General features: G+C 39.3%; 1 protein-coding gene across 5 annotated transcripts in view; it reads left to right on the forward strand.

Annotated features, from left to right (window-relative positions):
• Positions 1 to 1,055: 1,055 nt before the first annotated feature.
• Tnpo3 (transportin 3) overlaps positions 1,056 to 24,453 on the forward strand; it is a 92,641-nt gene continuing 69,243 nt past the window's right edge. For 2 of the 5 annotated variants that reach the window (XM_010633467.3, XM_010633466.3), the window contains exon 1: positions 1,056 to 1,739. In XM_010633467.3, coding sequence (XP_010631769.1) covers positions 1,620 to 1,739 — 120 coding nt within the window. In that variant the 5' untranslated portion in view covers positions 1,056 to 1,619. Of the gene's footprint in view, positions 1,740 to 14,497; positions 14,659 to 21,688; positions 21,730 to 24,453 lie in introns of those variants that run through there. The other 3 variants (XM_010633468.3, XM_033757827.1, XM_033757829.1) reach the window with 3 other exon arrangements.

Consider the following 24,453-nt stretch of genomic DNA (forward strand, 5'->3'; position numbering starts at 1 on the left):
GCTGCAAACTACCACACTGGATAATAGAAATTGTACTGACAGGCTTTGGAGCAAAACCAATCTAGTTTCAAACCATAACTTTAGAATCTGTGTTACCCTGGGCAAATTACATGTCCCCTCTCCCATTCTTTTGTTATTTTTTTTTTTTTTTTTTTTTTTTTTTTTGGTACCGGACCGGGCATCAACTTAGGATCTAGCACTCTCGAGGCAGGCGCGGTGCCACTGAGCTAAATCCCCGGTGCTGTTCCACACATTATTATTCCCTAAAATGAGAGATTTGCTCAGGAGATTGGTATCTTGTAACTGCAATATTTTGTGCTTTGTAAGCATTTATCACATAGTAGCAGTTATTTATTAGTGCAAAGGAGTAGCAGCAATGTTGGAAAACCCCTTAGCATGCTGCTATCTTTAGTGCCAAATTTGTTCAATAACATGTACTCCAAGATTCCTATTTTGTGAATTCAGAGTACTGTTAGTTTTTTCAATACACTGGATTGAACCCAGGTCTTCGCACTGAGCTATATCCGCAGCCCTTTTTAATTTTGAAACAGGGTTGCACTAAATCTCCAAATTGTCAGTTTGGGTTGAAATTTGTGATCCTCCTCTCAGCCTTCCAGGGTGTTGGGCTTACAGGTATGCGCCACCTTGCCCACCTTACACTAGTTTTTTATTCGGAAAGGGTATACACAGAAATATAACCCAATATAAAAATGATCCTAGAGATATATGTACAAGTTCTGGAGCTCAGGCATAACAGGAAGCCTCCTTTTGGATATAAGGATTTAGAAACAGGAACCTGAACAGACATTCTAGTCATTTTGGATTGATTCAATGGGACACATAATTCAGGTTTTATAGTTAGTTGTTAACATGTCTGTCTCTACCCGAAGAGTGAGAGTAGGAACCACGTCTAAGTGATCTTTGGATCTCCAGTACAGCGGACACTACAGATGGTTGAAGTGGTGGTGCCTTAACCATCCATTGGAACCAGACGAGATTCTCCAGAGAGGGATGGAGAAGGCAGAAGGGGGAGAAAAGACCTCGGACCTATTGCCAAGGAAATAAGAGCTGCTCGGGTGTGTAACACAGCTGGTTTTAAAGTCAAGGTGGATGCAAAAATAGGTGGTTGTTACTCTTCCGCTCCTAGGCCGGCAGGGTCACTTCCGGGAGGGGGCGGGAAAATAAGAGGAGGCGTGCCTGGAAGGAGGCCGTTTGTAGCGCACCAGGCGGAAGTGTGCCAAAGGGATCAGGGCTACCGCTTCCGGTCCGCTACAACTCGGCATAGGTGCGCGGCGTGGTCTGTGTCATGTGGCGATAGGCTTCCGAGCTCAAGTCAGAAAGTGAGGAAGCCACAAGCAACGTCCAGGATCAAGAGGCTGGATTCTAGTGGAAAGACTGGTAAAAAAGAGCCAGGAACCTGAATACAACCTATCCGCTGTTTCCGAGGGGGCAAATTCCACGGGGAACCCCCCTCTGCCCTGGTAACGGCCAAAGAGGAGGAGATGGCGCCAGCCAGGGAGCGGCTGTGGCCAAGACAGTGAAGAAGCGCGAAGGCGGAGCAACCAAGAAGCCTGAGGAAAAGAATCAGAGCCGACGCTGTCACCACTGCCACCACCACCATGGAAGGAGCAAAGCCGACACTACAGCTTGTGTACCAGGCAGTGCAGGCGCTTTACCACGACCCAGATCCCAGCGGAAAGGAGCGCGCCTCGTTTTGGCTTGGGGAGCTGCAGCGTTCGGTGAGGGGCCCCGGAAGGTCGTTCTTTGCCGCGGGGCTAGGGCGGAGTGGGACCTAGCCTGGAGGGGAGCGCCTGAGCCGGGCGGTTGGCCTCTCTAGATTCTCCTGGGGAGGAGCAGCTGCGGCGGGGTGGGGCTGCGAAGCTACCTATCTGCGGCTTTTGGAAGCTAGTCGCAGCTGATCGGTCGCGAACTGGCCCTTTCCCCACTCCGTAGAATCTGATCTGTAAGTCCTGTACTTCTGGCCTGTGAGCTTCGAACCCTCTTTAAGTTCCACCCTCTCTATTGCTTCTTAGGCCGTGCTTTTCGGTTTTGTCTTCCTTCAGCCAAATCCAGCCCCAGTGTCTCTCTACCTTCACTTAGGGATACCTTATCCATCTCTCCTTCCTGTCCAGGTGTTACATCTGGCAGTTCCTTCCCAGTTGTACCCTTACTCACTCCCTGTTCTTGCTGATTTTTGCTCCTGTTTGGACCATTATTCTCGAAACTTCTTAGGTTTCTAGATTCGTAGACATGTGAGTTCCCCCCTCGCTTTGTAGTACAACATAATATAACAAAAAAATCATCTCTGGTTTCAGAAAATCACGGGAGTTGCTCATTTTTGCTTCATTTTATTTCTCCGTTTTTATTTGGATATCATAGTTGCCTTGATTTTTCCATATAACTGAACGTTCCTTGGAATGCTTGTCTTTTACATCGTATTTTTTCATTCTTTGACTCATATATATGTTTTATGCTTTCTGGTCTAATTTTTACACTCACCTTTTCTGTGTGTATACCAGGTGATCTTGCTGACATGAGTCCTAAATGTAGGATTTACTTTATGAATTGCGAAGTATTTTGAAAACTGGAGAGGCTGATATGTATTGACAGAACACTCACTTTTACCTTTTTTTGTTTGTTTGTTTAGCAATGATGGAGCTCAAATCCGGGGTCTCAGGGAAGGCTAACCAAGTGCTGTATTACTGGGCCCTCATATTTCCCTTCATTTTGTGTTTTATGCTCACAAGTGTATTTTTCTGTTTGCCCTCTTCCCGTTTATCTGTGTAACTCAACTGATATTTAAAGGTGCTCTGCCCTATTAAATGAACTGTAGGTGCTTACTAAATATTAAAGTTTGCAAGTTTAGGTTTGACTATTGCACTTAAAAAAATTGGGGGTCCATTCTTTGTTTACCCTGTGGGAAGACAAAAGGAATGACTTTCTTGTAGGCTGCCTGAGGAAGTCATTCACATATGGTCTCATTCAATGTTAGGCTTCTGTGATCTGGGAGTCACAATTTCCTGATATTCATGTTGGATTTTGGGGAAGGGGGACAGGATTGAGTCTTGCTGTGCATTCCAGGCTGGCCTTGAACTCACATTACCATCCTTCTGCCCAGCTTCATGTTGTTTTCTAAAATATAAATAGGAGAACTGTTGCACATGGCTGTAATTCCAGCTCTTAGAGGCTGAGGCAGGAGAATTGCAAACTTGAGTCCCAACTGGGCAACTTAGGGTCTTAGCAAGACCTTTTCTCAAATAAAAAATAAAAGGAAGGCTGGGGATGTAGTTCATTGTGGAGGGCCTGGGTCCAATCTCCAGTACTGAAAACAGAAAGAGTGTGTGTGTCTGTGTATACATAATGCTAAACAGTACAATATTAAAAAGTGAGGAGCTGGGCATGGTGGTGCATGCCTGTGATCCCAGCACTCAGGAGGCTGAGACAGGAGCACTGCTGTGCGTTTGAGACCAGCCTGGGCTACATAGTGAGTTCCAGGTCAGTCTCAACTACACAGTGAGACCCTATTTCAAAAAACAAAACAACAACAACAACAAAAAAGTGAGGTCTTCCTACTTAACCTGCCTATTATATTAAATCAGTGCCACCAGCTACTGAGCTGGGTATTGGTATTTGGAAATGAACTAGACAGAAATGACTGTATGTGTTAATAGCTACAAAAAGCTTAGAAAATTCTTCTACCCAGAGCTTAAAGTATGTTAGCAGTTGTTAGTCACTTTTATCTCTTTACTATCCATTATTCTCTGTTATAACCTACATCATCATCACTATTAATAGGGTTTCAACAGGAACAGATGACACATTTGTCAGGATAATTCAAGAAGAGTCTTTTATAAAGAAAGGTACTATTTATAAAGTTGTAGGTATAATGGTACCACAAGAAATAGTGTAGTAACTTGTAGCCAAACTATTAATATTCCAGGCTGGAAAGGAATAATAGAAGGAGTGGTTACCTGGCTGTTTTTAGAGGAATGGGGACTTTTGGATGGAGGGACACAACTAACTTTGAGGTACCTTGGAGGAGGCATTCTGGAAGAACAGATTTCTTGGCCTTATTCTCTTAATTTCTGGATTCCCTATTGGTCAGACTCATCCAGAAGCCAGGGGATGTCAACTTATTGATAACTTTGATATAGCTCAGCCTGCTGAAGTAGAAGAGGTGGTGAAGAGGAGTAGGAAAGTAAACCTGGAAAATGTCCAGGACGGTCACACATCATATTTGGACAACTTCATCCCAGTTGATAATTCAACTAAAACTTTGGCCTCTTAATTCTTTTTTTCCCCTCCTGAAACAGGGTCTCATTGTGTATGCCAGACTGACCTTGAACTCACTGTGTAATTCAGGCTGGCCTTGAACTCCTTTTTTTTTTTGCGGTACTAGGGATTGAACTCAGGACCTTGCACTTGGGAAGCAGGCTCTGTGCCACTGAGCTAAATCCCCCAGCCTTGAACTCTTGATCATCCTCCTGCCTCATCCCAAGTGGTGGGATTACAGGCATGTGCCATCACACCCAGCTGGCCTCTTGATGCTTTGTTTTTTTGTTTGTTTGTTTGGTTTTTTGAGACAGGGTCTCACTATGTAGTTGAGACTGACCTGGAACTCATTATGTAGCCCAGGCTAGTCTCTAACTGATCCTCCTCCCTCAGCCTCCCTAGTGCTGGGATTACAGACAAATCTTTTCATTTTCTTAAGGTACCTGGTCACAGTCATACTCAGGTTTTGTCATACTAAAAAGTCAGTCACTAATCCTCCAGCTCATTTAGATATTCCCTTCTGATCCTGGTCCACTGGTTTTCCAGTTTGCTGGCTCAGGAATTTCAAGTAACCCTTTGTTGAGTTTTTATTTTTTATTTTATGAAATCTTACATAATTTTAATTTGTATGAAAATTCAAAGTTTTTTTTTCCTTCATACCAGGGATCAAACTCAGGACCTTCCCTTTGTGAGGCAGGCACTGTGCCACGGAGCTAAATCCTTGGCTCTTAAGTTGTTTTTTTGTTTTTTTTTTTTTTTTTTTTTTTTTTGGTACCAGGTATTGAACTCGGGACCTTGTGCTCACAAAGACAGGCAATGGAATTACTGAGCTAAATCCCTAGCCCCTAAAGTTTTATTTTTAACACTTAAAAATTTCATGCAACTTTCCCCCGCTGATTGTTAGTACCCTTCCCTTTAAAAAAATACTTGTTTTCTGTGTATCTAATTCATCCAAAATATCTGCCAGTACCTTAAAAAGCATCTTTGCATATGTTTACTGGCGCATTCCTTTCCAGTCTGGCTTGGTTGTTTGTTGCATAATTATTGTTTTGGGACCCCTACCTCTAACATCATTCTAGGGAGTTTTTTCCACATCTTTCTTGTGTTGGATCTACTGAGTACTTGGATCCCATAATCTCTTCCATTATTTGATAATTGACAAGGATACCTTCATCTCTTTGATCTTACTGCCTTTCTGTTGGTTTTTTTGTTGTTGTTGACCACTTTTATCTTGAGCAGAGTACTCAAGTCTTCTGGTTTGGATTATAAAGTAGGCTGCAGCCAGGTAAGGGGAAGAGGCCAGAGGATGGATCTCACCATGAAGTGTGTAGGCTTTAGTAAAATCTTGTTTTCAGGTGGTAATACTTTTGCTTTTTTGCGGGGGGGTGGTGGTTGAGACAAGGTCTCACACTGTTGTTCAGCTTGGCCTTAAACTCTAGCTGATTCTCCTGCCTCAAGTTCCTAAGTGCTGGGATTATAGGCATGTGCTACTTGGTGCCATCTGCATTAGTTCTTGAATTTCATGTTGACCTCAGTGCACTCTTTCTTCTATTTTGTTTTGTTTGTCGCTTAATTATGTATACCACCAAGCCTTCCCCTCTGATTTGGTAAAATGCCAGCATGGATGAGTCCAGCTGCCTCTCTCCTGTCTGATCTAGGTGCTCTGTGTAGCATCTTCTGAATTCCCTGGATCCTTGATCTTTTAGTTTCTATGTGTGGTGGTGGTGGGGTGGTAGTGGTGGTAGTAGTGGTAGTGGTGGTGGCATAATGTGGATTGAACCCAGGCTTTTATATTTATTTCGAGACAGGGTCTTGCAAGGTTGACTTGGCCCTGTTTGAACTTGAAATCTTCCAGCCTTGGCTTCACAGGGGGTTAGGATTATAGGCATGCACCACTGCACTTGAATTTTTTTTCGCTCTTTTTGGCACCGAGGATCCAACTCAGGACCTTGGGCTTGCTGTGCCACTGAGCTAAATGCTTGAGCCCTCACTTGATATTTGTGTGTGTGTGTGTGTGTGTGTGTGTGTGTTTGTTTTTAGGAACCAGAGTCTCACTATGTGGCCCAGACTGGCCTCCAACTCAATCCCCTGCCTCAACTTTATTTTTTGAGGTAGGTTCTTACAAAGTTTTGAGTAGCTGGAATTATAGGTGTGTGCCACTGCTTCTGGCTAAACATAGTGTTTTTCTTTCTTTCTTCTTTTTTTCTTTTCTTTTCTTTTCTGTGTGTGTATATGTGTGTGTGGTTTTTTGAGACAGGGTCTCACTACATAGTTGAGACTGATCTGGAACTCACTATGTAGCCCAGGCTGGTCTCAAACTCACAGTGATCCTCCTGCCTCAGCCTCCTGAGTGCTGCGATTATAGGCCTGTGCCACCATCCCCAGCTCTAAGTATAGTGTTTTAATGCTTGCTTTGAAATTGGTGAGGAACAGAATTTGTGTGGTTGACTACAAAACCACTTTTAAGAATACACATTTTGGAATTACCAGGGATTTAGCTCAGTGGTTCCACCACCTGCCTCACAAGCACAGGGCCTGAGTTCGATCCCCAGTACCAGGAAAAAAAAAAAAAAAAGTAAAGACTACACATTTTGGGACTAGGGGTGTGTGTAGCTCCGAGGTAGAATGTGTGATTGGCAAGTGCCAGGCCCTGGGTTTAATTCTTGGTATGCGCACACACACACACACACACACACACACACACACGCAGGCAAAAACACACATTTTAAAAACTATTGTCTTTATTTTTTTTTTTAACCCTTCGCCATACTATTCTTAGAGTCACTTCATGTAATTTTAATTATCTGGTGAGGATAGACTTGGCAGAGAGGTGTAGTTTGGATATGGTTTAGCTCATGCTATAACTTAGTATTTTTTCTAATTCTCTAATATTTCTGTAAAACAGCTGTTTTTGAAGAATTTGATTTACCACTCTAAACGTTTTTTTCACTAAATTTCTTGGAAACTTATAACTAGTCACGTTCTATGTGATAGGCATATATCAATATTGTGTTCTAAAAGAAAGGATTTTGAGGCAGATCCTAAAGGATCTTTATCTATCAATAGTTTGCCTGTTCTGAAGACTTAGTAGTTTTCTTTTTCCACCCCCAGTAACCAAAAACTGTAGACCATGTAGAAAGCTATGGGAGGGCTGACATGGCGATACGTACCTGTAATCTCTGCTGAGGAAAGAGGACCATGAATTTGAGACTGCCTGGCCTGCATAGTGAGACCCAGTCTCAAAACAAAAAAAAAACAAAACAAAACTGTGGGAAGAAAGACCATTTCTTCATAGTGCTGGTGGCTATGTGATTCTTCATGGTGATCACTTCATAGTGATTGTGCTGCTGCTCAGTAGTTCTAAATTTGTGCTTTTAGAGATAACCCATGGGTTAGAGAAGGTTATAGTTTATAGTGCAGTCTAAAAAAGGAAAAGGTGTAGCCGGGCGTGGTGGCTCATACCTGTAATCCCAGCACTCAGGAGGCTGAGGCAGGAGGATCACTGTGGATTCGAGACCAACCTGGGCTACACAGTGAGTTCCAGGTCAGTCTCAACTACATAGTGAGACCCTGTCTCAAAAAAAAAAAAATCAGAAGGAAAAGATGTGATGAACAAAGGAAATAAATCAGATGAAATGAAATCATGCTCTGATGGACTCATTCGGCATTGTCACTTGTGGCTTGTTTCATGTCCATGGAAATTTCCTTTTTCCTCTTCTTCCACCACTACTACTACTTCTTTCCCTTCCTCTGCAGTGCTTAGGATTGAACCTAGAGCCCCCATGCACTGTTCCTCTGAGATACATCTTCAGCCCCAAATTGTTGGTATTCGCTTTGATCATTTGGTTATGGTGATAGCTTTCAAGTTTCTCCACTGCAAATTTATTTCCCCTTTGTAATTACTAAGTATCTTATAGGGAGATTTTTCTTTTTCCCTCTCCCCCTTCCCTTCCCTCCCCTCATTTCTTTCCCTCCCCTCTTTTCTCTTCCTTCCCTTTTCTCTTTCTATTTTTGTTTTGAGGCAGGGTCTGTTTGCCCACGTGGGCCTCGAAATTCACAATCTTTCTTTCTTAGCCTCTCAAGTCACTGGCCACTATGGTGCACACCACTGAGCTGGTCCTCTTAAATAGCATATCAGAAAGATCATGGGTTGCGGATACCAGCTTCTAACTTCTTTCCCAGTTCTTCCCCTTTTGGAATTTGTTGATTCTTTAGTTCTAATACCTAAGGTTTTTGTTTTTTCTCTAGCAATTATAGTTATTGATTTAAAAATAAATAAATTTATTTATTTATTTTTGGTACCAGGGATCAAATTCGGGTCCTTGTGCTTGCGAAGCAGGCAGCAGAACCACTGAGCTAAATCCCCAGCCCTAATTTTTAGTTTTTGAAAGTAGGGTTTTACTATGTAGTTGGCCTTGAACTCACTAGGTAGCCCAGCTGATCTTCCTGCTCAGCCTCCCAAGTGTTGGGATTATAGGCCTGTGCCACCTAAAACGTAATTTACTTTTTGTTTGTTTGTTTTTTGGTACCAGGAAACATAACTCACTTTTTTATCTTCATAATTCACTTTTGAACAGAAAACTTCCTAGAAAATAAGAAGTATTTCTATACAACTTCATTGTTTGTTAAGACACCTCTGTATCCCAGGCTGGCTTTGGATTTGAGATCCTTCTGCCTCACCCTCCCAAGTACTGGGATTACAGGAATGTGTCACCACACGCAGCTTCTGTACAGCTTCTATTGGTCAGTTAGCTCTTTGATTATAATAATACTGTAATGTCTTACATAGGTAGAAACTGGGATATATAGGTAAATAATAAAAACAAAAGGCCTGGGGTGGGGGATTTAGCTCAGTGATTCTACCACCTGCCTCACAAGCTCAAGGTCCTGAATTCAATCTCTGATACCCAAAAAAACCAAAAACAAACAAAAGGCCTATTTCCCAGAGTTGACTAACCTAGTTGTATCATTCAGTATGATAACTAGATGTGGCTATTTAAATAGTATTAATTAAATGAAATAAAAATTGAAGTTAATGTCAGGCCTTTATCCACATTATCTATAATCTAGCTATTGGATAGTGGAAATATATAACATTTTTGATGTTTGGAATTTGAAGCTTGCAAATTCGTGATGGTATTTCTGCTGGCATGGAGTCTTTATCTGGTAGCATTCTTCCTTATTTGGATTCTTTCATTCTTTTTTTTTTTTTGGTACTGGGGATTGAACTCGGGTCCTTGCGCTTGCAAGGCAGGCCACCGAACCACTGAGCTAAATCCCCTGCCCCTAGGGATTCTTTCATTTCTTAACAGATATTGGGCCAGTTGATGGTTTGATTCAGAATATAAAATTATCAGGGCACTGCTACATTTCCTAATTATAACATGGTTTTTTCAAAAGCCTTCCAAATAGCTCTTCAATTTTGTTTGTTTGGTGTATTTTTGAGACTGTGTTCAGGCTGGTCTTGAATTTACTATGTAGCCTTAGCTGGCCTTGAACTTGAAGTGATCCTCCTGTCAGCTTTCCTAGTGCTGGGATTACAGGCATGTACCACCATGTGGAGCTCAACTTTCTTTAATTAAGGAAATTTAAAAATTATCTTTTATGATTGCTTTGATGTATGGGGGAGAGTTTATTCATTTATTTATTTAGAGACAGGATCTCTGTGTAGTCCAGGCTGGCCTCAAACTTGTGGTCTTCCTGCTTCGGCCTCTCAAGTATACTATCACTCTGGATACATCTTGCAAGTGGGATCATGTGGTATTTGTCCTTTTGTGAAAGGCTTTTCTCACCATAATATTGGATTTTATCCATGTTGAAGTATGTGTTAGAATTTCCTTTTTGTTTTTTTTTAAACAGGGTCTTGCCATGTACTCCAGGCTGATTTCCAACTTGTGGCGGTACTCCTCCCTCATCCTGCCAAGTGCTGGGATTACAGATGTGCCCTACCACATCTGTTAGAATTTCCTTCCTTTTTAAAGCTGACTAATACTCCATTGTATGTACAGACCATATTTGGTTTATCCATGTACCCACTGATGTATGCTCACTTCTATCTTTATTGTGAATAATGCTGCTGTGAGTGGGTGTACAAATATCTGTGGAGCCCTTCTTTTCTTTTTTTTTTTTTTTTTTTTTTTCCAGCTACAGGAATCAAACACAGGACCTTGCACTTGCCAGGCAGGTGCTATGCCACTGACCTACATGCCTGCCCCCCTCCTTTTTTTTTTTTCTGGTTTTTTGAGACAGGGTCTCACTACGTAGCTGAGACAGACCTGGAACTCACTATGTAGAACAGGCTGGTCTTGAACTCACAGCGATCCTCCTGCTTCAACTTCCTGAGTACTGTGATTACAGGCGAGTGCTGTGATTACAGGCATGTGCCACCATGCCCAGCATTTTTTTTTTTTTTTGAGGCAGGGTCTCCACTATGCAGTTCAAGCTGACCTTGAACTCACTATGTAGCCCAGGCTGGCAGTCCTCCTGCCTCAGCCTCCAAGGGCTAGAATTACAGGTCTGCACTACCAGGCCTGGAACAATTGTAATTCTTTAAGAAATTCAAATTTACCCTGGCTACCTGTTTGTATTTCCATAGTTTGTACATGGTATTAAAATATCATTAGAGTGTGTGTGTGTGTGTGTGTGTGTTTCTTTCCCTGTAGTACTGGGAATTGAACCCATGGCCTTTGCACTGAACAATATCTCCAGCCCATTTTTATTTTTTAGTTTTGATTTTTTGGGGGGAGGGGTACCAGGGGTCAAATTTGGGTCCTTGTACTTTTGAGGCAGCCTGTAGAACCACTGAGCTAAATCCCTGGCCCTAGTTTTGATTTTTGAGACAGGGTCTCACTGAGTGATTAAGTTGCCCAGGTTGGGCCTGCACTAACCATCTTCCTGCCTCCCAGAGCACTGAGGTTACTGTGTGCACCACTACACCCTGCACAGAGTATTCCATGATTATAGATGTAACGCTCTGGAAAGAAGCCTTGTGTCCCTTTCTTGGAAATTCATACTCTAAAATATTGTAGTGTTTGGCATGCAGAACCTCTTTTAAAGTATTGAACTTAATTTTTCTCTTCAGGTAGGGTTTCCAAAATGAAAATATTAGGAAATGGGTATTTTCCTCCTTCTTTATGAATTTTCTTTTACCAAAGTTTAAATTATGGTTTTTATTTACTTTTTTCCTGAACCCCATAACACAGCTTTTTTCAGTTTTTCTCTGTAGTCATGTTTCCTTGTATTTTCTGTCTCAGCCATAATGTAATATTTAAACAGTTATCCCTAAAGCAAGAGAATATATTTAGAACTGTACTTGAAAATAAGTATACATTATGTAAATACCCAGTTATGTGTTGAGGGGGAAAAAACCCAAAATACTTCACTATGTTTTACAATATTTTAATCTCACATCTCACATTTTTATAAATTTGAAAATTTTAGATATGATTAGGTGGGCAGGAATAGAGACCAGAGATGAAGGAAATAAATTTTCTACATTTTTGGCATTTAGGAAGCCATTCACCTAGTGACCCATTTGCTTCACATGCAGTGGTTTCCAGCTTGGCATTTTCTTCTTTTCTTTCTTTTTCTTGAGGGTGGGGTTTGAAGTGAGGTCTCCCTGTGTACTTTAGGTTGGCCTTGAACTCACTGTAGACTAAGCTGGCCTCAAACTCACAGTGATCCTTCTGCCTCAGCCTCCCAAGAGCTGGGATTACAGGTATGCACTACCATGTACAGCCAGCTCCTTTTCCTCTTCCCTTTTTCTTCCCTCCTCCCTCTCTTCCTTTTCCTTTTTCTGTGCTAGGGCCCATAGCCAAGCCCTCATGTACTCTATGTAGTGTTGTACCAGTAAGCTACATTTCCAACCTCAGCTTGGCATTTTCTTCTTTGCAAGGCTGTCTGGTGTAATTAGTAAAATCGACAGTGACGTGATTATCAAGGAATGCATGTTTTGAGTCCCTTCAACTGAAGCTAATTTTATGATTTTTTTTTTTTTTTGAGATGGGGGATCTTCTGTGTTGCCCAGGCCAGCCTCAAACATGTGATCCTCCTGCTTCAGCCTTTCAAGTGGCTGCTATTATAGTCCTGATCCACCATACCTAGCTGAAGTTGTGAGTTTGTTTTGTTTTGTTTTGTTTTTCCTGGTATCAGGAATCAAACTCAGGACCTTGTATCTTGCCATGAAGACGTGGTGCTGCTGTCCTTAGCTGAAGTTGATTTTATGGATCCAAATTTATTTACTTTTTTTAGGATTGTTCTTGAAATTAACACAGTATTCGCCTACATAGGTGATTGTAGACTTTTTTAACTTGGACAGGGATTCTTTACACTTGTTATGAAAAATTTGGGCACAGTATTTCAGTACCATTTTATGTGTGACTAACAGATACAAAGTTGAGCTAAATTCATTTGACAGGAGGCCATTGTGATACATAATTGAAAACGCCAGTCCCAGAAGCACTGGGATTTCATCAGAATGTGGGGAGGCCAGTGTATAGTGCAGTCATTTAGTCTTATTGATTCTTTCTTTTGAGGTCAAGATAGGACATTGTACATATAATCCTATTGTCTTTGGCAGATATGTAGTGTTTAAAAGTGTTTATTTCTTATGGAATCTGAATGGCTATGATTTAAATAATTGTTTTTAGCTAAAGATCTTTTCCCTCTCATAAATAATTTTTTTCCTGTTCATTTTTCAGCTATTAGGGAAATGGCTGTGAAAATGTACGTTAGCTGAATTTACCACTATTAATGAGAAATTAACTCATAGTTATTTGTGCATACAAGGTATTTTATGGGTCTTAGAGCTTACTGGGAGTTTTATGATTATTCTTTTACAGCTGCTTTTGGGGGTATAAGTCTTTTTCCTTATCTGCTGTGGTGAGGATATTAGCCAAGTTTTAGTTCACCATGGTTTCTGTATTTCAGGATATCTTGTAAAATGAGTTAATTTGAAAAGTATTTTTAGTGATTTTTATCTTGTGTCCCTCTGCTTATAGCTGTTTTTGTTAAATAATATCCCGTCAAACTATACTATTTTCTCTTTTACTGTCCAAGAAACCATCAGAAAGTAATTCATGACAAATCTAGCAGTTTGTTTTAAATTGATACAATTCTTATAAAGAATGACATATAGAAACTTAGTGTTGATCTGTGCTGGCGATATAGCTCAGTGCTCGAGGACTTAGCTTTGAACCCTAGCACTGCAGAAGAAAAAAAAGAAAAGGCTAATTTTCTAAATTAGATTCTCTTCCTTTTTTTATTTGTTTCACAGGAACACCAAAGTGGGTCATTATTTTGACAGAACCTGTCCTGAAGCACAGTGGGGTCAGTATAGGAGGGAGTCCTTCTTATATGGCACCTGTAGGCCTATTTCAGTGAGGGGCAGAGGTGAAAGCTTGCTATGAATTTTGGGTGTGCAAGTAAGGGTCCTATATCCCTCCTTTCTTTACCTGTTTCATAAAAATGACCTTTTTTCTTTGGAGAAGTCAGATTTTCTGGCTCTATCCTACAGTGTTGCCAGGCATGAATGGAAAAAGTTTTGTTTGATGTGTAGTTTTCTTTTTACTAGTTCTTTTTATTCTGTGCTTTGATGTAGTTCTCTCTTCTCATAAAAGCTCTCCTCAGTATGTTATGAATCTTTGAGAAAATCTTCCTTTAATAAATATGTCACTGATTGATTGACTTGCTTTAAAAAATGCAACAACCTCACACTTACATTACTTTTCAGGTCTCTGAATAATCTGTATTTCTAGAACCTCTTGTTTATCAGAGCTCTTGCTATAAAGTATTTTAAGTAATTCTGATTAATTTAAATTTTTCTGTGTGGGATTAACTAACTGGTAGTCCTAATCTGCTTCTAATTCTTGGCAGCTAATGACTCTTTTAGGTCCTATCTGGGTGTGTGCTTGCATTGTTGAGACCTGTTCAGTGATTTGGGCTGATTTGGCAGTTTTAGAAATGTTGGTGGAGCAGTGAGTTTTGTAGCAACAGTTCACATTAAAGAAGAAAAGGGGCAAGTACTTTTCAGATCTGCTGTGAAGTACAATGAAGGACTTAGAGCATGTTAGTGAAAGGATTGCTGGGCCATAGCTTGCTCCATATTCATCACATAGTCATGGAAATATCTTTTGAAAAGACTGATATAAAGGCCTGTTCTGCTACTGCTTTGTGAAATGGAAGATTGGAATTAGATGCTTAAATGGAAAATGTTCTCTTGTTGCAGTCTCTTTGAAATGTGCTGCTAGTGGGAGCTGCAGCTTCCTCCTGCTGACTCTGAGCCCCAGGCTTCGGTTGAGATGGTCCTTTCAGAAATGTGGAGCTTAGTCCAAGCCTGGATTTCAGTGGGTAGCACCTGGCATCTGTGGCTAGAAAGTCCTAAGAAGTGTAAGTGCTTTATTCTCTCCTTGTAAAGAATCTCTTTTCCTTCCTTTTTATCTCTTCTCTTCCTTTCCTTCCTTTCTTCTTTCTGCATAGCAGAGCAGAGGAAAAACCGTGAGCAATGTATTGTCATATCAAGGAGGCAGGATTTGGTTGCATTTTCTTTGACTCAGGGACCAAAACAAGATTATTTCTTTTTAGGTGTCAACAACTCTTAAACCCTCCTAGAATTTAAAAAAAAAAAAAAAAAAAAAAATTATGACCTCTTGACATTTAGTATTTCAGAATCATCATGAGTAATTTATTTTACTGACAGTTTACTTAGTAGCATTTGATACCAATTTACCTGGTTTCTGTAGTGGTCACACTTATAGTTAGTTCTTATTCCAAAGGACAAATATTTGATGGGAGAGTCACATTTGACCAGTGGATGAGGCAGCTTTAAGATTAAAAAGGGGGCAAAAAAAGATTAAAAAGGGTGCTTGAAACTAGAAAACTAGTTTTTTCCTCTTTTATCTCTACTTGGTACATTTTCACAGGAGTAATGTGGGAGTTTTTCTAAGACCAATTCCCTGTAGAATTGTCCTAGGAAATACTGTACATACAGCTGACCTCTATATTTTAGTTTAAACATCCCCCAACTAGAAAATAAGATAATCAACAGAAGATGTAGATTTTATATTTTATAAATATTTATATATTTTATATTTATAGTTGTATGGGTCCAAACATTATTCTACTTTTTTTCTATTTCAGAAATATTAGAAATATATAGCTTATTCCAGGTGAGATTCCCCTCCTCCCCAATTTTCCATCACTGGAGTTTTTAAGTCTTCTCTCTCTCTCTCTCTCTTTTTTTTTTGGTACCAGGGATCAAACTCAGGTCCTTGTACTTGTGAGGCAGGTGGTGGAACCACTGAGCTAAATCCCCTGCTTAAGTCTTCTAGTTTTGGCTAGGGAAAACATTGAACTTTTCATCACTAAAACAAAACAAAATCAAAGTTCCATCTTGGCAAAGCCAGTGCAGTTCTGTAATGAAGAACCCCAAAATTCTCATCTTTGCAGGGCTTTTGTGTTCATGATGTATAAAGACTTGATTTGCTTATCCTTTGTTACCTTTTTCTTTCTAAACATTTTGATTTCTGTTCTGATGGGTATCAGTGTAGTAGCTCATATACCTGGTAAAAGGATGGACTTCATGTTTGGGAGAACAAAGAAGTTTTACAGATGTAAAAGATGGTGGTATCTTATTTTTTGTTTCATATTTTTAACAATTTAGTATGTACTTTAGTGCCTATTGTGGCCAGAGGATTTATCTGTACACTTTGGAAGATCCAGAGATAATTGAGGTATTTTTTGTTTTGTTTTTGTTTAACTTTTGAAGAGAACTTACAGTGCCTTGGAAAGTATGAACAAGTTATTGCAGTACAGACTACTCAGTTGAGCTGTGAGAGTCAAGGGTATCATAGTAGTAAGGTTAAAATGATTCATGTATTCCTGTAGAGATGTTCATATATTCCTGCATAACCATAAGTTAATTCTGTTAGATTATATAGTTATAGGACAATTAAAACTAAAATTTTGATTTGTACTCTAAAAATCAGAATAATAGTGATTCTGTGTTTGCTAACTTTTTTATTTTTTTAATTGCATGTGGTATTGAACATATGTTAGGGAAGTGATCTACCACTGAGCTATATCCCCAACCCCTATATTAGCATTTTAAGTTAGAGCAGAGAATTCTGAGGCTTCTATAGTTTGTAGACAACATGAGAACTGTTAGACAATGTAGATGTTGTGACCCGAATCTCAATTTTTTTTTTTTTTTTTTTTTTTTTTTGGTACTGGGGATCAAACTTGGGCCCTTGTGCTTTTGAGGCAGGCACCAGAACTACTGAGTAAAATCCCCAGCCCTCTCAATCTTTTTTTTGTTTTGTTTTGTTTTTTGAGACAGGATCTCACTATGTAGTGTAGTACATACTGCTCTGGAACTCACTGGGTAGCCCAGGCTGGTCTTGAACTCAGCGATCCTCCTGCCTCAGCCTCCCAAGTGCTCTGATTACAGGCTTGTGCAACCATGCCTGGCGTCAATCTTTTGCTTATAGAAAAAATGTTTTTCAACTTCTTCATCAAAAGATAATTTACAAGGGGCTGGGGATGTAGCTCAGTGGTTCCGCTGCCTGCTTCGCAAGTGCAAGGAACCAAGTTTGATCCCCAGGACCAAAAAAAAAAAAAAAAAAAAAAATCAAATGAACCCAATAGATAATTTACATATCCTGTGACAAAGTGCACAGCCTTGTATATAGCTCAGTTTTCTTTATTTATGTATACATTTGATCTATCACTAATAATCTAAAGGCAGAGAACATCACATTACTCTTAACAGGTTTCTATATGCCTCTTCCTAGTAAATCATTCCATACCTCCCCGACAACCACTGTTCTGACTTATAACAACATAGACAGATTACATTTACCTATTAAGAAAAAAGATTTATTAGAAATTTACACAACTACAGTTAATCTATTTTTTTGTTTGTTTGTTTTTTGAGATAGGGTCTCCTGTATATTCTAGGCTGGCCTTGAACTCAAGGAGATCTTCCTGCCTCAGCCTCTTGAGTGCTGGGATTCAGGCATGTGCCACCATGCCTGGCTTCTCCATTTTTAAATTGGGTATCTAGTTGTGTTGTTTTGTTTAGTTTTGTTTTTGGTACAGGGATCAAACCCTTGTGTTTGTGAAGCAGGCAGCAGAACCACTGAGCTAAATCCCAACCCTTCCATTTTTAAATTGGATTGTTTATTTTATTGAATGCCTTTATGTTGGAAAAGTAATTTCACTGGATATAGAATTCTTTGATTTTTTTTCATTTTCCTCCCCGGTGCTGGGGATTGAACCCAGGGCCTTGTGCTTTACCACTGAAATATACTCTAGGACCTGGCATCCTCATTTCAGGCAAGAAGTATTCCTGTTTAATGTGTCCTTTTTCTGTTTGCCTTTATTTTCTCCTTATTTTTGGCTTTTAGGAGTTTAATGTATTTAGTCTGATATTTTGATTTAGTATGATATTTAGTCTGTTGGTGAGCAGGAACAGTTTCTGTTGCTCTAATTTTTTTATTTTTATTTTTTTAGAGAAAAGGTCTGGCTAAAGACAGACAAGGTCTGCTGGCCTTGAACTCACTATGTAGTCCAAGCTTGACGAATTTATGGTGATCCTCCTGCCTCAACCTCCCAGTATTGGGATTATAACATGTGCCACCATGCCTGACTTTTGATTTAAATCTTTATTTACTTTGAGGTATTTTTCTTTTTAATATAAGTGCATACAGCTATGAATTTTCCTGTTAGCACTTTTGATGCATCCTATAGGTTTTATTAGATTTTATTTTCATTTGTCTCAAAATATTTATTGATTTCCTTTCTTTGATTTGTTGGTTGTTGAAAATTTGTTTTTTAATTTCTACATATTTATGAAGTTTCTAGTTTTTCTTCTGTTGTTGATTCTAGTTTTTATTTAATTGTAATTAGAAAAGATGGTTGGTGTAATTTCAGTCTTTTTAAATTTATTAAGTCTTATTTTGTGACCTAACATAGTATATCCTGGAGAAGTTTCAGTGTTCTTGAGGACTGGTTATATAGATGGTCTTTGACTTATGGTTTGTTTGATCTCTAGTTTGTTGACCTTACTTTGGTCTGAAAGTATGCCATGCAACCTTTGTTTTTCACTTTCAGTGTGATATGCAGTCAATTACCTGAGATATTATTGAGCTCTTCATTATAAAATTGGCTTTGTGGAGCGCGATGTGTTGATACTCTGAGGGGCTGAGGCAGGAGGATTGGAAGTTTGTTTTGCACAGACCGGACAACTTACTGACTTAATAAGACCTTATCTCAAAATAGAAAATAAAAAGGTCTGGGGGATGTAGCACAGTGTGAAGGCCCTGGGTTCAATCCCCTGCATAATATAAATAAGCTTTGTGTTAGGTGATTCTGTCCAACTGCAGCCTAATGTAAGTATTCTGAGCATTGTGGCAGACAAGGCTAAGTAGGTAGGATATTTGTGTGCTAGGTTTACTAAATGTATTTTCATCCTGTGATGTGTTGAACTTAATGGTGGATTTGTCTGGGGCATAGCTCCATTATAAGTCACAAAGCATCTGTCTTTCTTATTTGCCTTAGTGCAGCCAAATTGAAAGTCTGGAGTATTTGAGGAGTTGTTGGCCATCTGAATTCTATTTTTTTCCTTCTTCTTTCTCTCCCTCTCCCTTTCTTACTCCCTTTCTCTCTTTCCTTTCTTTTTTCCTCTCTCCTCCTTCTTTTTTGGATGACATCTGACTTACGTTTCTCTATCTTGCTAGGGCTGGCTTGAATTTTTGACCCTCCACCCTCAGCCTTCTGACCGGCTGTGATTATAGGTGTGTAGTACCACATTTAGCTGAATTCATTTTCAGTTTAAGATTCCAGTTTCTGAAAACAGTCCCTAGTTTGTTTAGACGTCCCAAAGTTCTTCAGCTTCTCAGTCTCTTGTTTTCTACTTTCAAATTGGCTGATAACCTTGAGAGGAAGAGTGCAGTCCATTATGGGGCTGATCTCTATGCTTTTCTGGTCCCTTCTCTCTGGGAACATGTTTGACCTGTTTAAGTGTCTTGAAAAGCATCTTTTTTGGTACATAATTGTTTTGGTCACTTTTGGCTGGGGAATTGGTATAATACCAGAGATAGTCTGTTGTAGCAAATTGAAACACTATTAAAGAGATAACTTCAGGTTTTTAAAGGAGCATATATAGCACAGATCTAACTGCTGTGTTTTGTTAAAAAGCTTCACTACCCTTTCTAAAACAAGCTTACCAAAAAGACCTTCCAACAAATTTGTCTCGTTTTGAAATTTTTATTTTGCCGAATGTTTGGAGTTTATTTTCTATATGGTATAAGACACAGTTAAGGGGTGTCAGGAAAATTGATGTGTCTTGGATAGTAAAGAGTGGGATTCTTGGCGTTTTGTTTTTTTTTTTTTTTTTTTTTTTTTTTTTTGTAATTTTAAACACAAAATTTTTTTTTTTTTTTTTTTTTTTTTTTTTTGTACTGGAAATTGAACCCAGAGATACTCTACTACTGAGCTACATCCCCAGCACTTTTTAATTTTTATTTATTTTGAGATAGGATCTTGCCAAGTTGCTCAGGCTGCCCTTGAACCTGAGATCCTCCTGCCTTAGTCTTCCCAGCTCTGGAATTACAGGAGTGTGTCCCCCATGCCTGGCTTGGACTTCCTTTTGGTGCTTACTGCTTTGATATAAAAGAAGTCAGTTGCTCCTCTCCTTGCTGCACCCTGTCTAGTCTACCTGTTGGGGAAGGGACAAGGGAGTCTACTTCTTGGCTTGTGCCTTCAGAAGCCTGGGACTGGTGGTGGTGGCTCCTCAGGTCAGGATTGGCTTTGTTGGACCTGCTGCTGGGCTGCTTTCTCCTGGCTTCTCAAGCCAAGCTATAGGTAGAGTCCTACAGGGATTACCAATGCCTCAGGAGCTTGAGTAGCATGGCCACAAACGAGCACGTGGACTGCCCAAAAGGAAGCTTGCCCCACCTGTGCCCCGGGTTGGTGAGTGATGGCTTTCCCACAGCACTTACTAGGGAGCTATCGTTGGAAGCGGAACCCAGTAGAGGCATTAATGGTTGAAGGTGGCCGCTGTACTCTTCTGGCCAGTAGAAACCTCTGTAGACCCCTGAAAGCCTGTGACACAGTCTTTGGGGATAGATTCATGCAGCCTACTACCAAAAGATGTACAAGGTGCATTTTTAAAATTATTTATTTTAAAAATTTTTTTCTAGAATTTAAGGTGCATTTTTTATTAAAAAAGTATGTATCATGGAGATGGTTCCATATTTTAAAATTCTTTTTTTTGGTTTTTTTTTGGTACCGGGGACTGAACTCGGGTCCTTGCGCTTGCAAGGCAGGCCACCGAACTGCTGAGCTAAATCCCCGGCCCTCTTTTTTTTTTTAAGCATTTCCAAAGGTCCTTTTTAAAAAATTCAAGCTAGGTATGATGGTGCACATCTGTAATCCCAACACCTCAGAAACTGAGGCAGGAAGCTCCCCCAGCACGATGATGATGATGATGATGATGATGATGATGATGATGATGATGATGATGATAATTTTTCAAAATCAAACATTATTAAAGGTGCTTAAAAATAAATTTCCTTTGCAGATGTATCCCCCATGATTACTGACTTGCATTCCCCACCCACAAGTTTACTGGTTTGCTCGAGATGGTTTTTGTTTTGTTATTTGGTTCTGCTTTTATTTTTGAAATCTCTACTTTTAAGGAAGTAGAGTTGTTTTTTAAAGTAAAAAAATGTAGATAACTAAGGAAGATAGAGTTGGTATTTTTGGCTAATTTCTGCCATAAAATTCAACATAACACTGCATAGTGAACTTTTTTTCCCAGTACTGGAGATTGTACGTAGGGCCTCTCACATCTTAGGCAAGTATTCTACCAATGAACTATATCCCCAGTCCTTTAATTTTTTTTTTTTTTTTTTTTTTTTGAGACAGTTTTGCTAAATTGCCCATGATCCTTCTGCCTGCACTGCTGAATAGCTAGAACTACAGACATGCACCACCATGCCTGGCATTTAATACACTTTTTGAATGTCTTTTATGGAAATTATCTTTTGAGGAATCTGGGCCATTTAATCTCCACAGTTATTCAATCTGGATTTTTCTGATTGAATAGTAATGATGTTCTACTCTGTTTATAGTTTGCCTTTTGTGTCTGTGAGTAAGCATCTGTGAATTTAACGAACTGTAGATCAAAAGTATTTGGAAAAAGTATGCTATCTGCTGAACATGTACAGACTTTTCTTATTTAGCATATCAACTATTTACAAGCATTTGCGCTGTATTAAGCATTATAAATAATCTAGTGATGATTTAAAGTATGTCAGAGGATTTGTGAGTTATATGCAAATATCCTGTTTTAGGCCGGGCGTGTTGGCTCACGCCTGTAATCCCAGCACTCAGGAGGCTGAGGCAGGAGGATCGCTATGAGTTCAAGACCAGCCTGGACTACAAAGTAAGTTCCAGGTCAGTCTCAGCTACGTAGTGAGACCCTGTCTCAAAAAACAAAAACAAACAAACAAGCAAAAATTCCTATTTTATATAAGGGGCTTGAGTATCTACACATTTTGGTATTCCGAGGTGATCCTGGATCCACTCCCCAAGGACGCTTGACAGACCACTGTATTTCTTGCAAATTGGCAGCTGGATCCAAAGACTAGATGAGATACAGAAATTGATCTCTGTCGTTTTGTTATTGCTTTCTTTCTTTAGGAGGTACATATCTGATTGCCTGGTTGTTCTGATTACCTACTATATAGTACAGTACTATGAACCAAATTACCCCAAAACTTAGTGACTTAAAACAAAAACCACTTTATTGTGTCTTATAACTTTGTGGGTCGAAAATTCAAGCAGGGTTCAGTGGATTATGATTTTGCTCTTTGAGGCATCCATTTGGTAGTTGGGCTGGCCTGGAGGTTCTAAGACAACAGTTTCATACAAGTGCTTGACATTCTGTGGCAGCAGTGGCTAGAAGGTTGACTCAGTTGGGCCTCTCTTGATTTTCCTGTAGCCTTGGGCCTTTCCACATCTCTCTAGTAGTAGTCTTGACTTTTTACATGGTAGTTGGCTCTCCTCCAAGTATAGTAATGCTGATTATACCAAGGCAGAAATTCCAAAGCTTCTATGGACCTAACCTCAGATATCCCAGAAAGTCACTCTGTCTTACTCTGTCAATTATATGAGTTATCTAAGGCCAACCCAGATTAAAGGGGAAGTGAAATAGATTTTATCCTTCACAGTAGAAATAGCATTGAATTTGCAGTTATCTTTATTCCATTTGTTTTTTGTTTGTTTTGTTTTGGTGATTGGATCAATTGTTGCTCAATGCTTCAACCCATTGTTTGTGGGTTACAGAATAGTTCTATATTCTATTGAATAGTACTATGCTCTGTCATTTCATTTTAACCTATTTGCTAGAATACATTTTTATTATAAAGAGACCCTTTTCCTCATCTCCTATTGAGTTACGTAGTGGTACAATTTACATAGGAAAACCAAAATAAATGTTTGGTTCTTCCCTTGTAAGATACTGAGTTTATGTCTACTCATAGTGGTCACCATGTCTCCATGTAATGATTTAAATTCCTTGCTGATGACTTATTTGTCTTGTCTTTCACAAATAAGCCTCGCTAAATTGGCTTCTCAGTACTTTGAAATGACTCTAGTAGTCTTCATTTTCCATGCTGTCTAGTGTGACAAGATGGCTTATCACTGTATGTTGCCTTCTTTAGACCTTGACTCTCCTGTTTCTTCCTTTTAGTGGGAAATAAAATTGAAAGTCCACAAGGTAGGCACTGAGAATGCAAATTGTTATTGGGTAGGAGAGTGTATTTAGGACTTTTAGTAGATAATAGATCTAGGAAGTTATGTTATGTATAATGTATAAATTATATATATTGTGTACATGTGCATGTATTTGTGTGTATGTATATATTGTGTGGATAAGTAGGTATATAAATCATAGGTATACAGGGAATTTTTAAAGATAATGTACCTCATGAATTTATATATGCCTGCCTACCTGACCTCTCTCTCCCTTCCTCCCTGTTGGAAGTGAACCAGGGCCTCCTGCATGGTATGAACATGCTATACCATTAGACCACACCCCCGGCCCCATACAGATATTTTTGATTAAAATTTAGTACTGCAAGGCTTTTGTCTGTAGCCTTTCTATATTATGTATAAGTTTTTTCTTCCATTGTAAGATCCAGAATCTCAAGGATGCAGAAGTTGGTAGAGTTAGATTATCCCATAACTATTCAGTTGCTTTATTCCATATTAACATGGGGTAGCCTCACATGAATAGTACTACTGTTGCCATCACCAATATAAATTCTGAAAAGTTGTTTATTTTTTGTATATACTCTAGCCTTTCTCCCTCATTCTTTTTTCTTTCTTTCTTTCTTTCTTTCTTTCTTTCTTTCTTTCTTTCTTTCTTTTTGAAGAGTAGGAAAATTTTATTGAAAGAAAGCTTCTAAGAGAGATGGAAGGAGGATGTGGAAAATGGGTTGCCCCAAACCTTTAAGCTTCCTTTTTAGTTTTTTGTTTGTTTGTTTATTTTTTGGCACCGGGGATTGAACTCAGGACCTTGTGCTTGCGAGGCAGGTGGCAGAACCACTGAGCTACATCCCTGGCCCTCTCCCTCATTCTTTAGTAGTTGTGCTATAAACTCTGAGATGTGCAAACATTAATATGTATTTCTTCAGTTTAAGTTGTCCTTGTAAACTGCATGTTTAACGTTCACCACTAGTCCTTATGTTGGCATCTCATCTCTCGTCATTTTGCTTGTATGAAACTCTTTATTTTGTTTTGTTCTAAGATTTTTTTAGGAAGGGATCTTGGTAATAATAATCTGGATTCTTTTTTGGCTTTTTAAAGACAGGGTCTCACTGTAGTCAGGCTGTGCCACCATGCTGGGCTTAAATTGTTGCATGTAAAAATTTGTGGTTTTTACAATTGAAAATTAGTTCGACTGGATAAATTCTTGCCACATATTTCTTCTTAGTATCTTCATTATGCTATTTCATTTTCTTCTGCCATAAAATGTTGCAGTCATTTGTTCTTTTTATCTAGATATACTCAGGTTATTTTATTATTTTTCTTTTTAAAAATTATTTTTCTTGGAGTGTAATAATTTTACTGAATTGCATCTAAATATTGGTTATTCGAGTTTAATACTCTTAGGTA

This window comes from Fukomys damarensis, unplaced genomic scaffold (genome assembly GCF_012274545.1).
Source record: "Fukomys damarensis isolate Sample0158 unplaced genomic scaffold, DMR_v1.0_HiC HiC_scaffold_4, whole genome shotgun sequence".
NCBI lineage: Eukaryota > Metazoa > Chordata > Mammalia > Rodentia > Bathyergidae > Fukomys > Fukomys damarensis.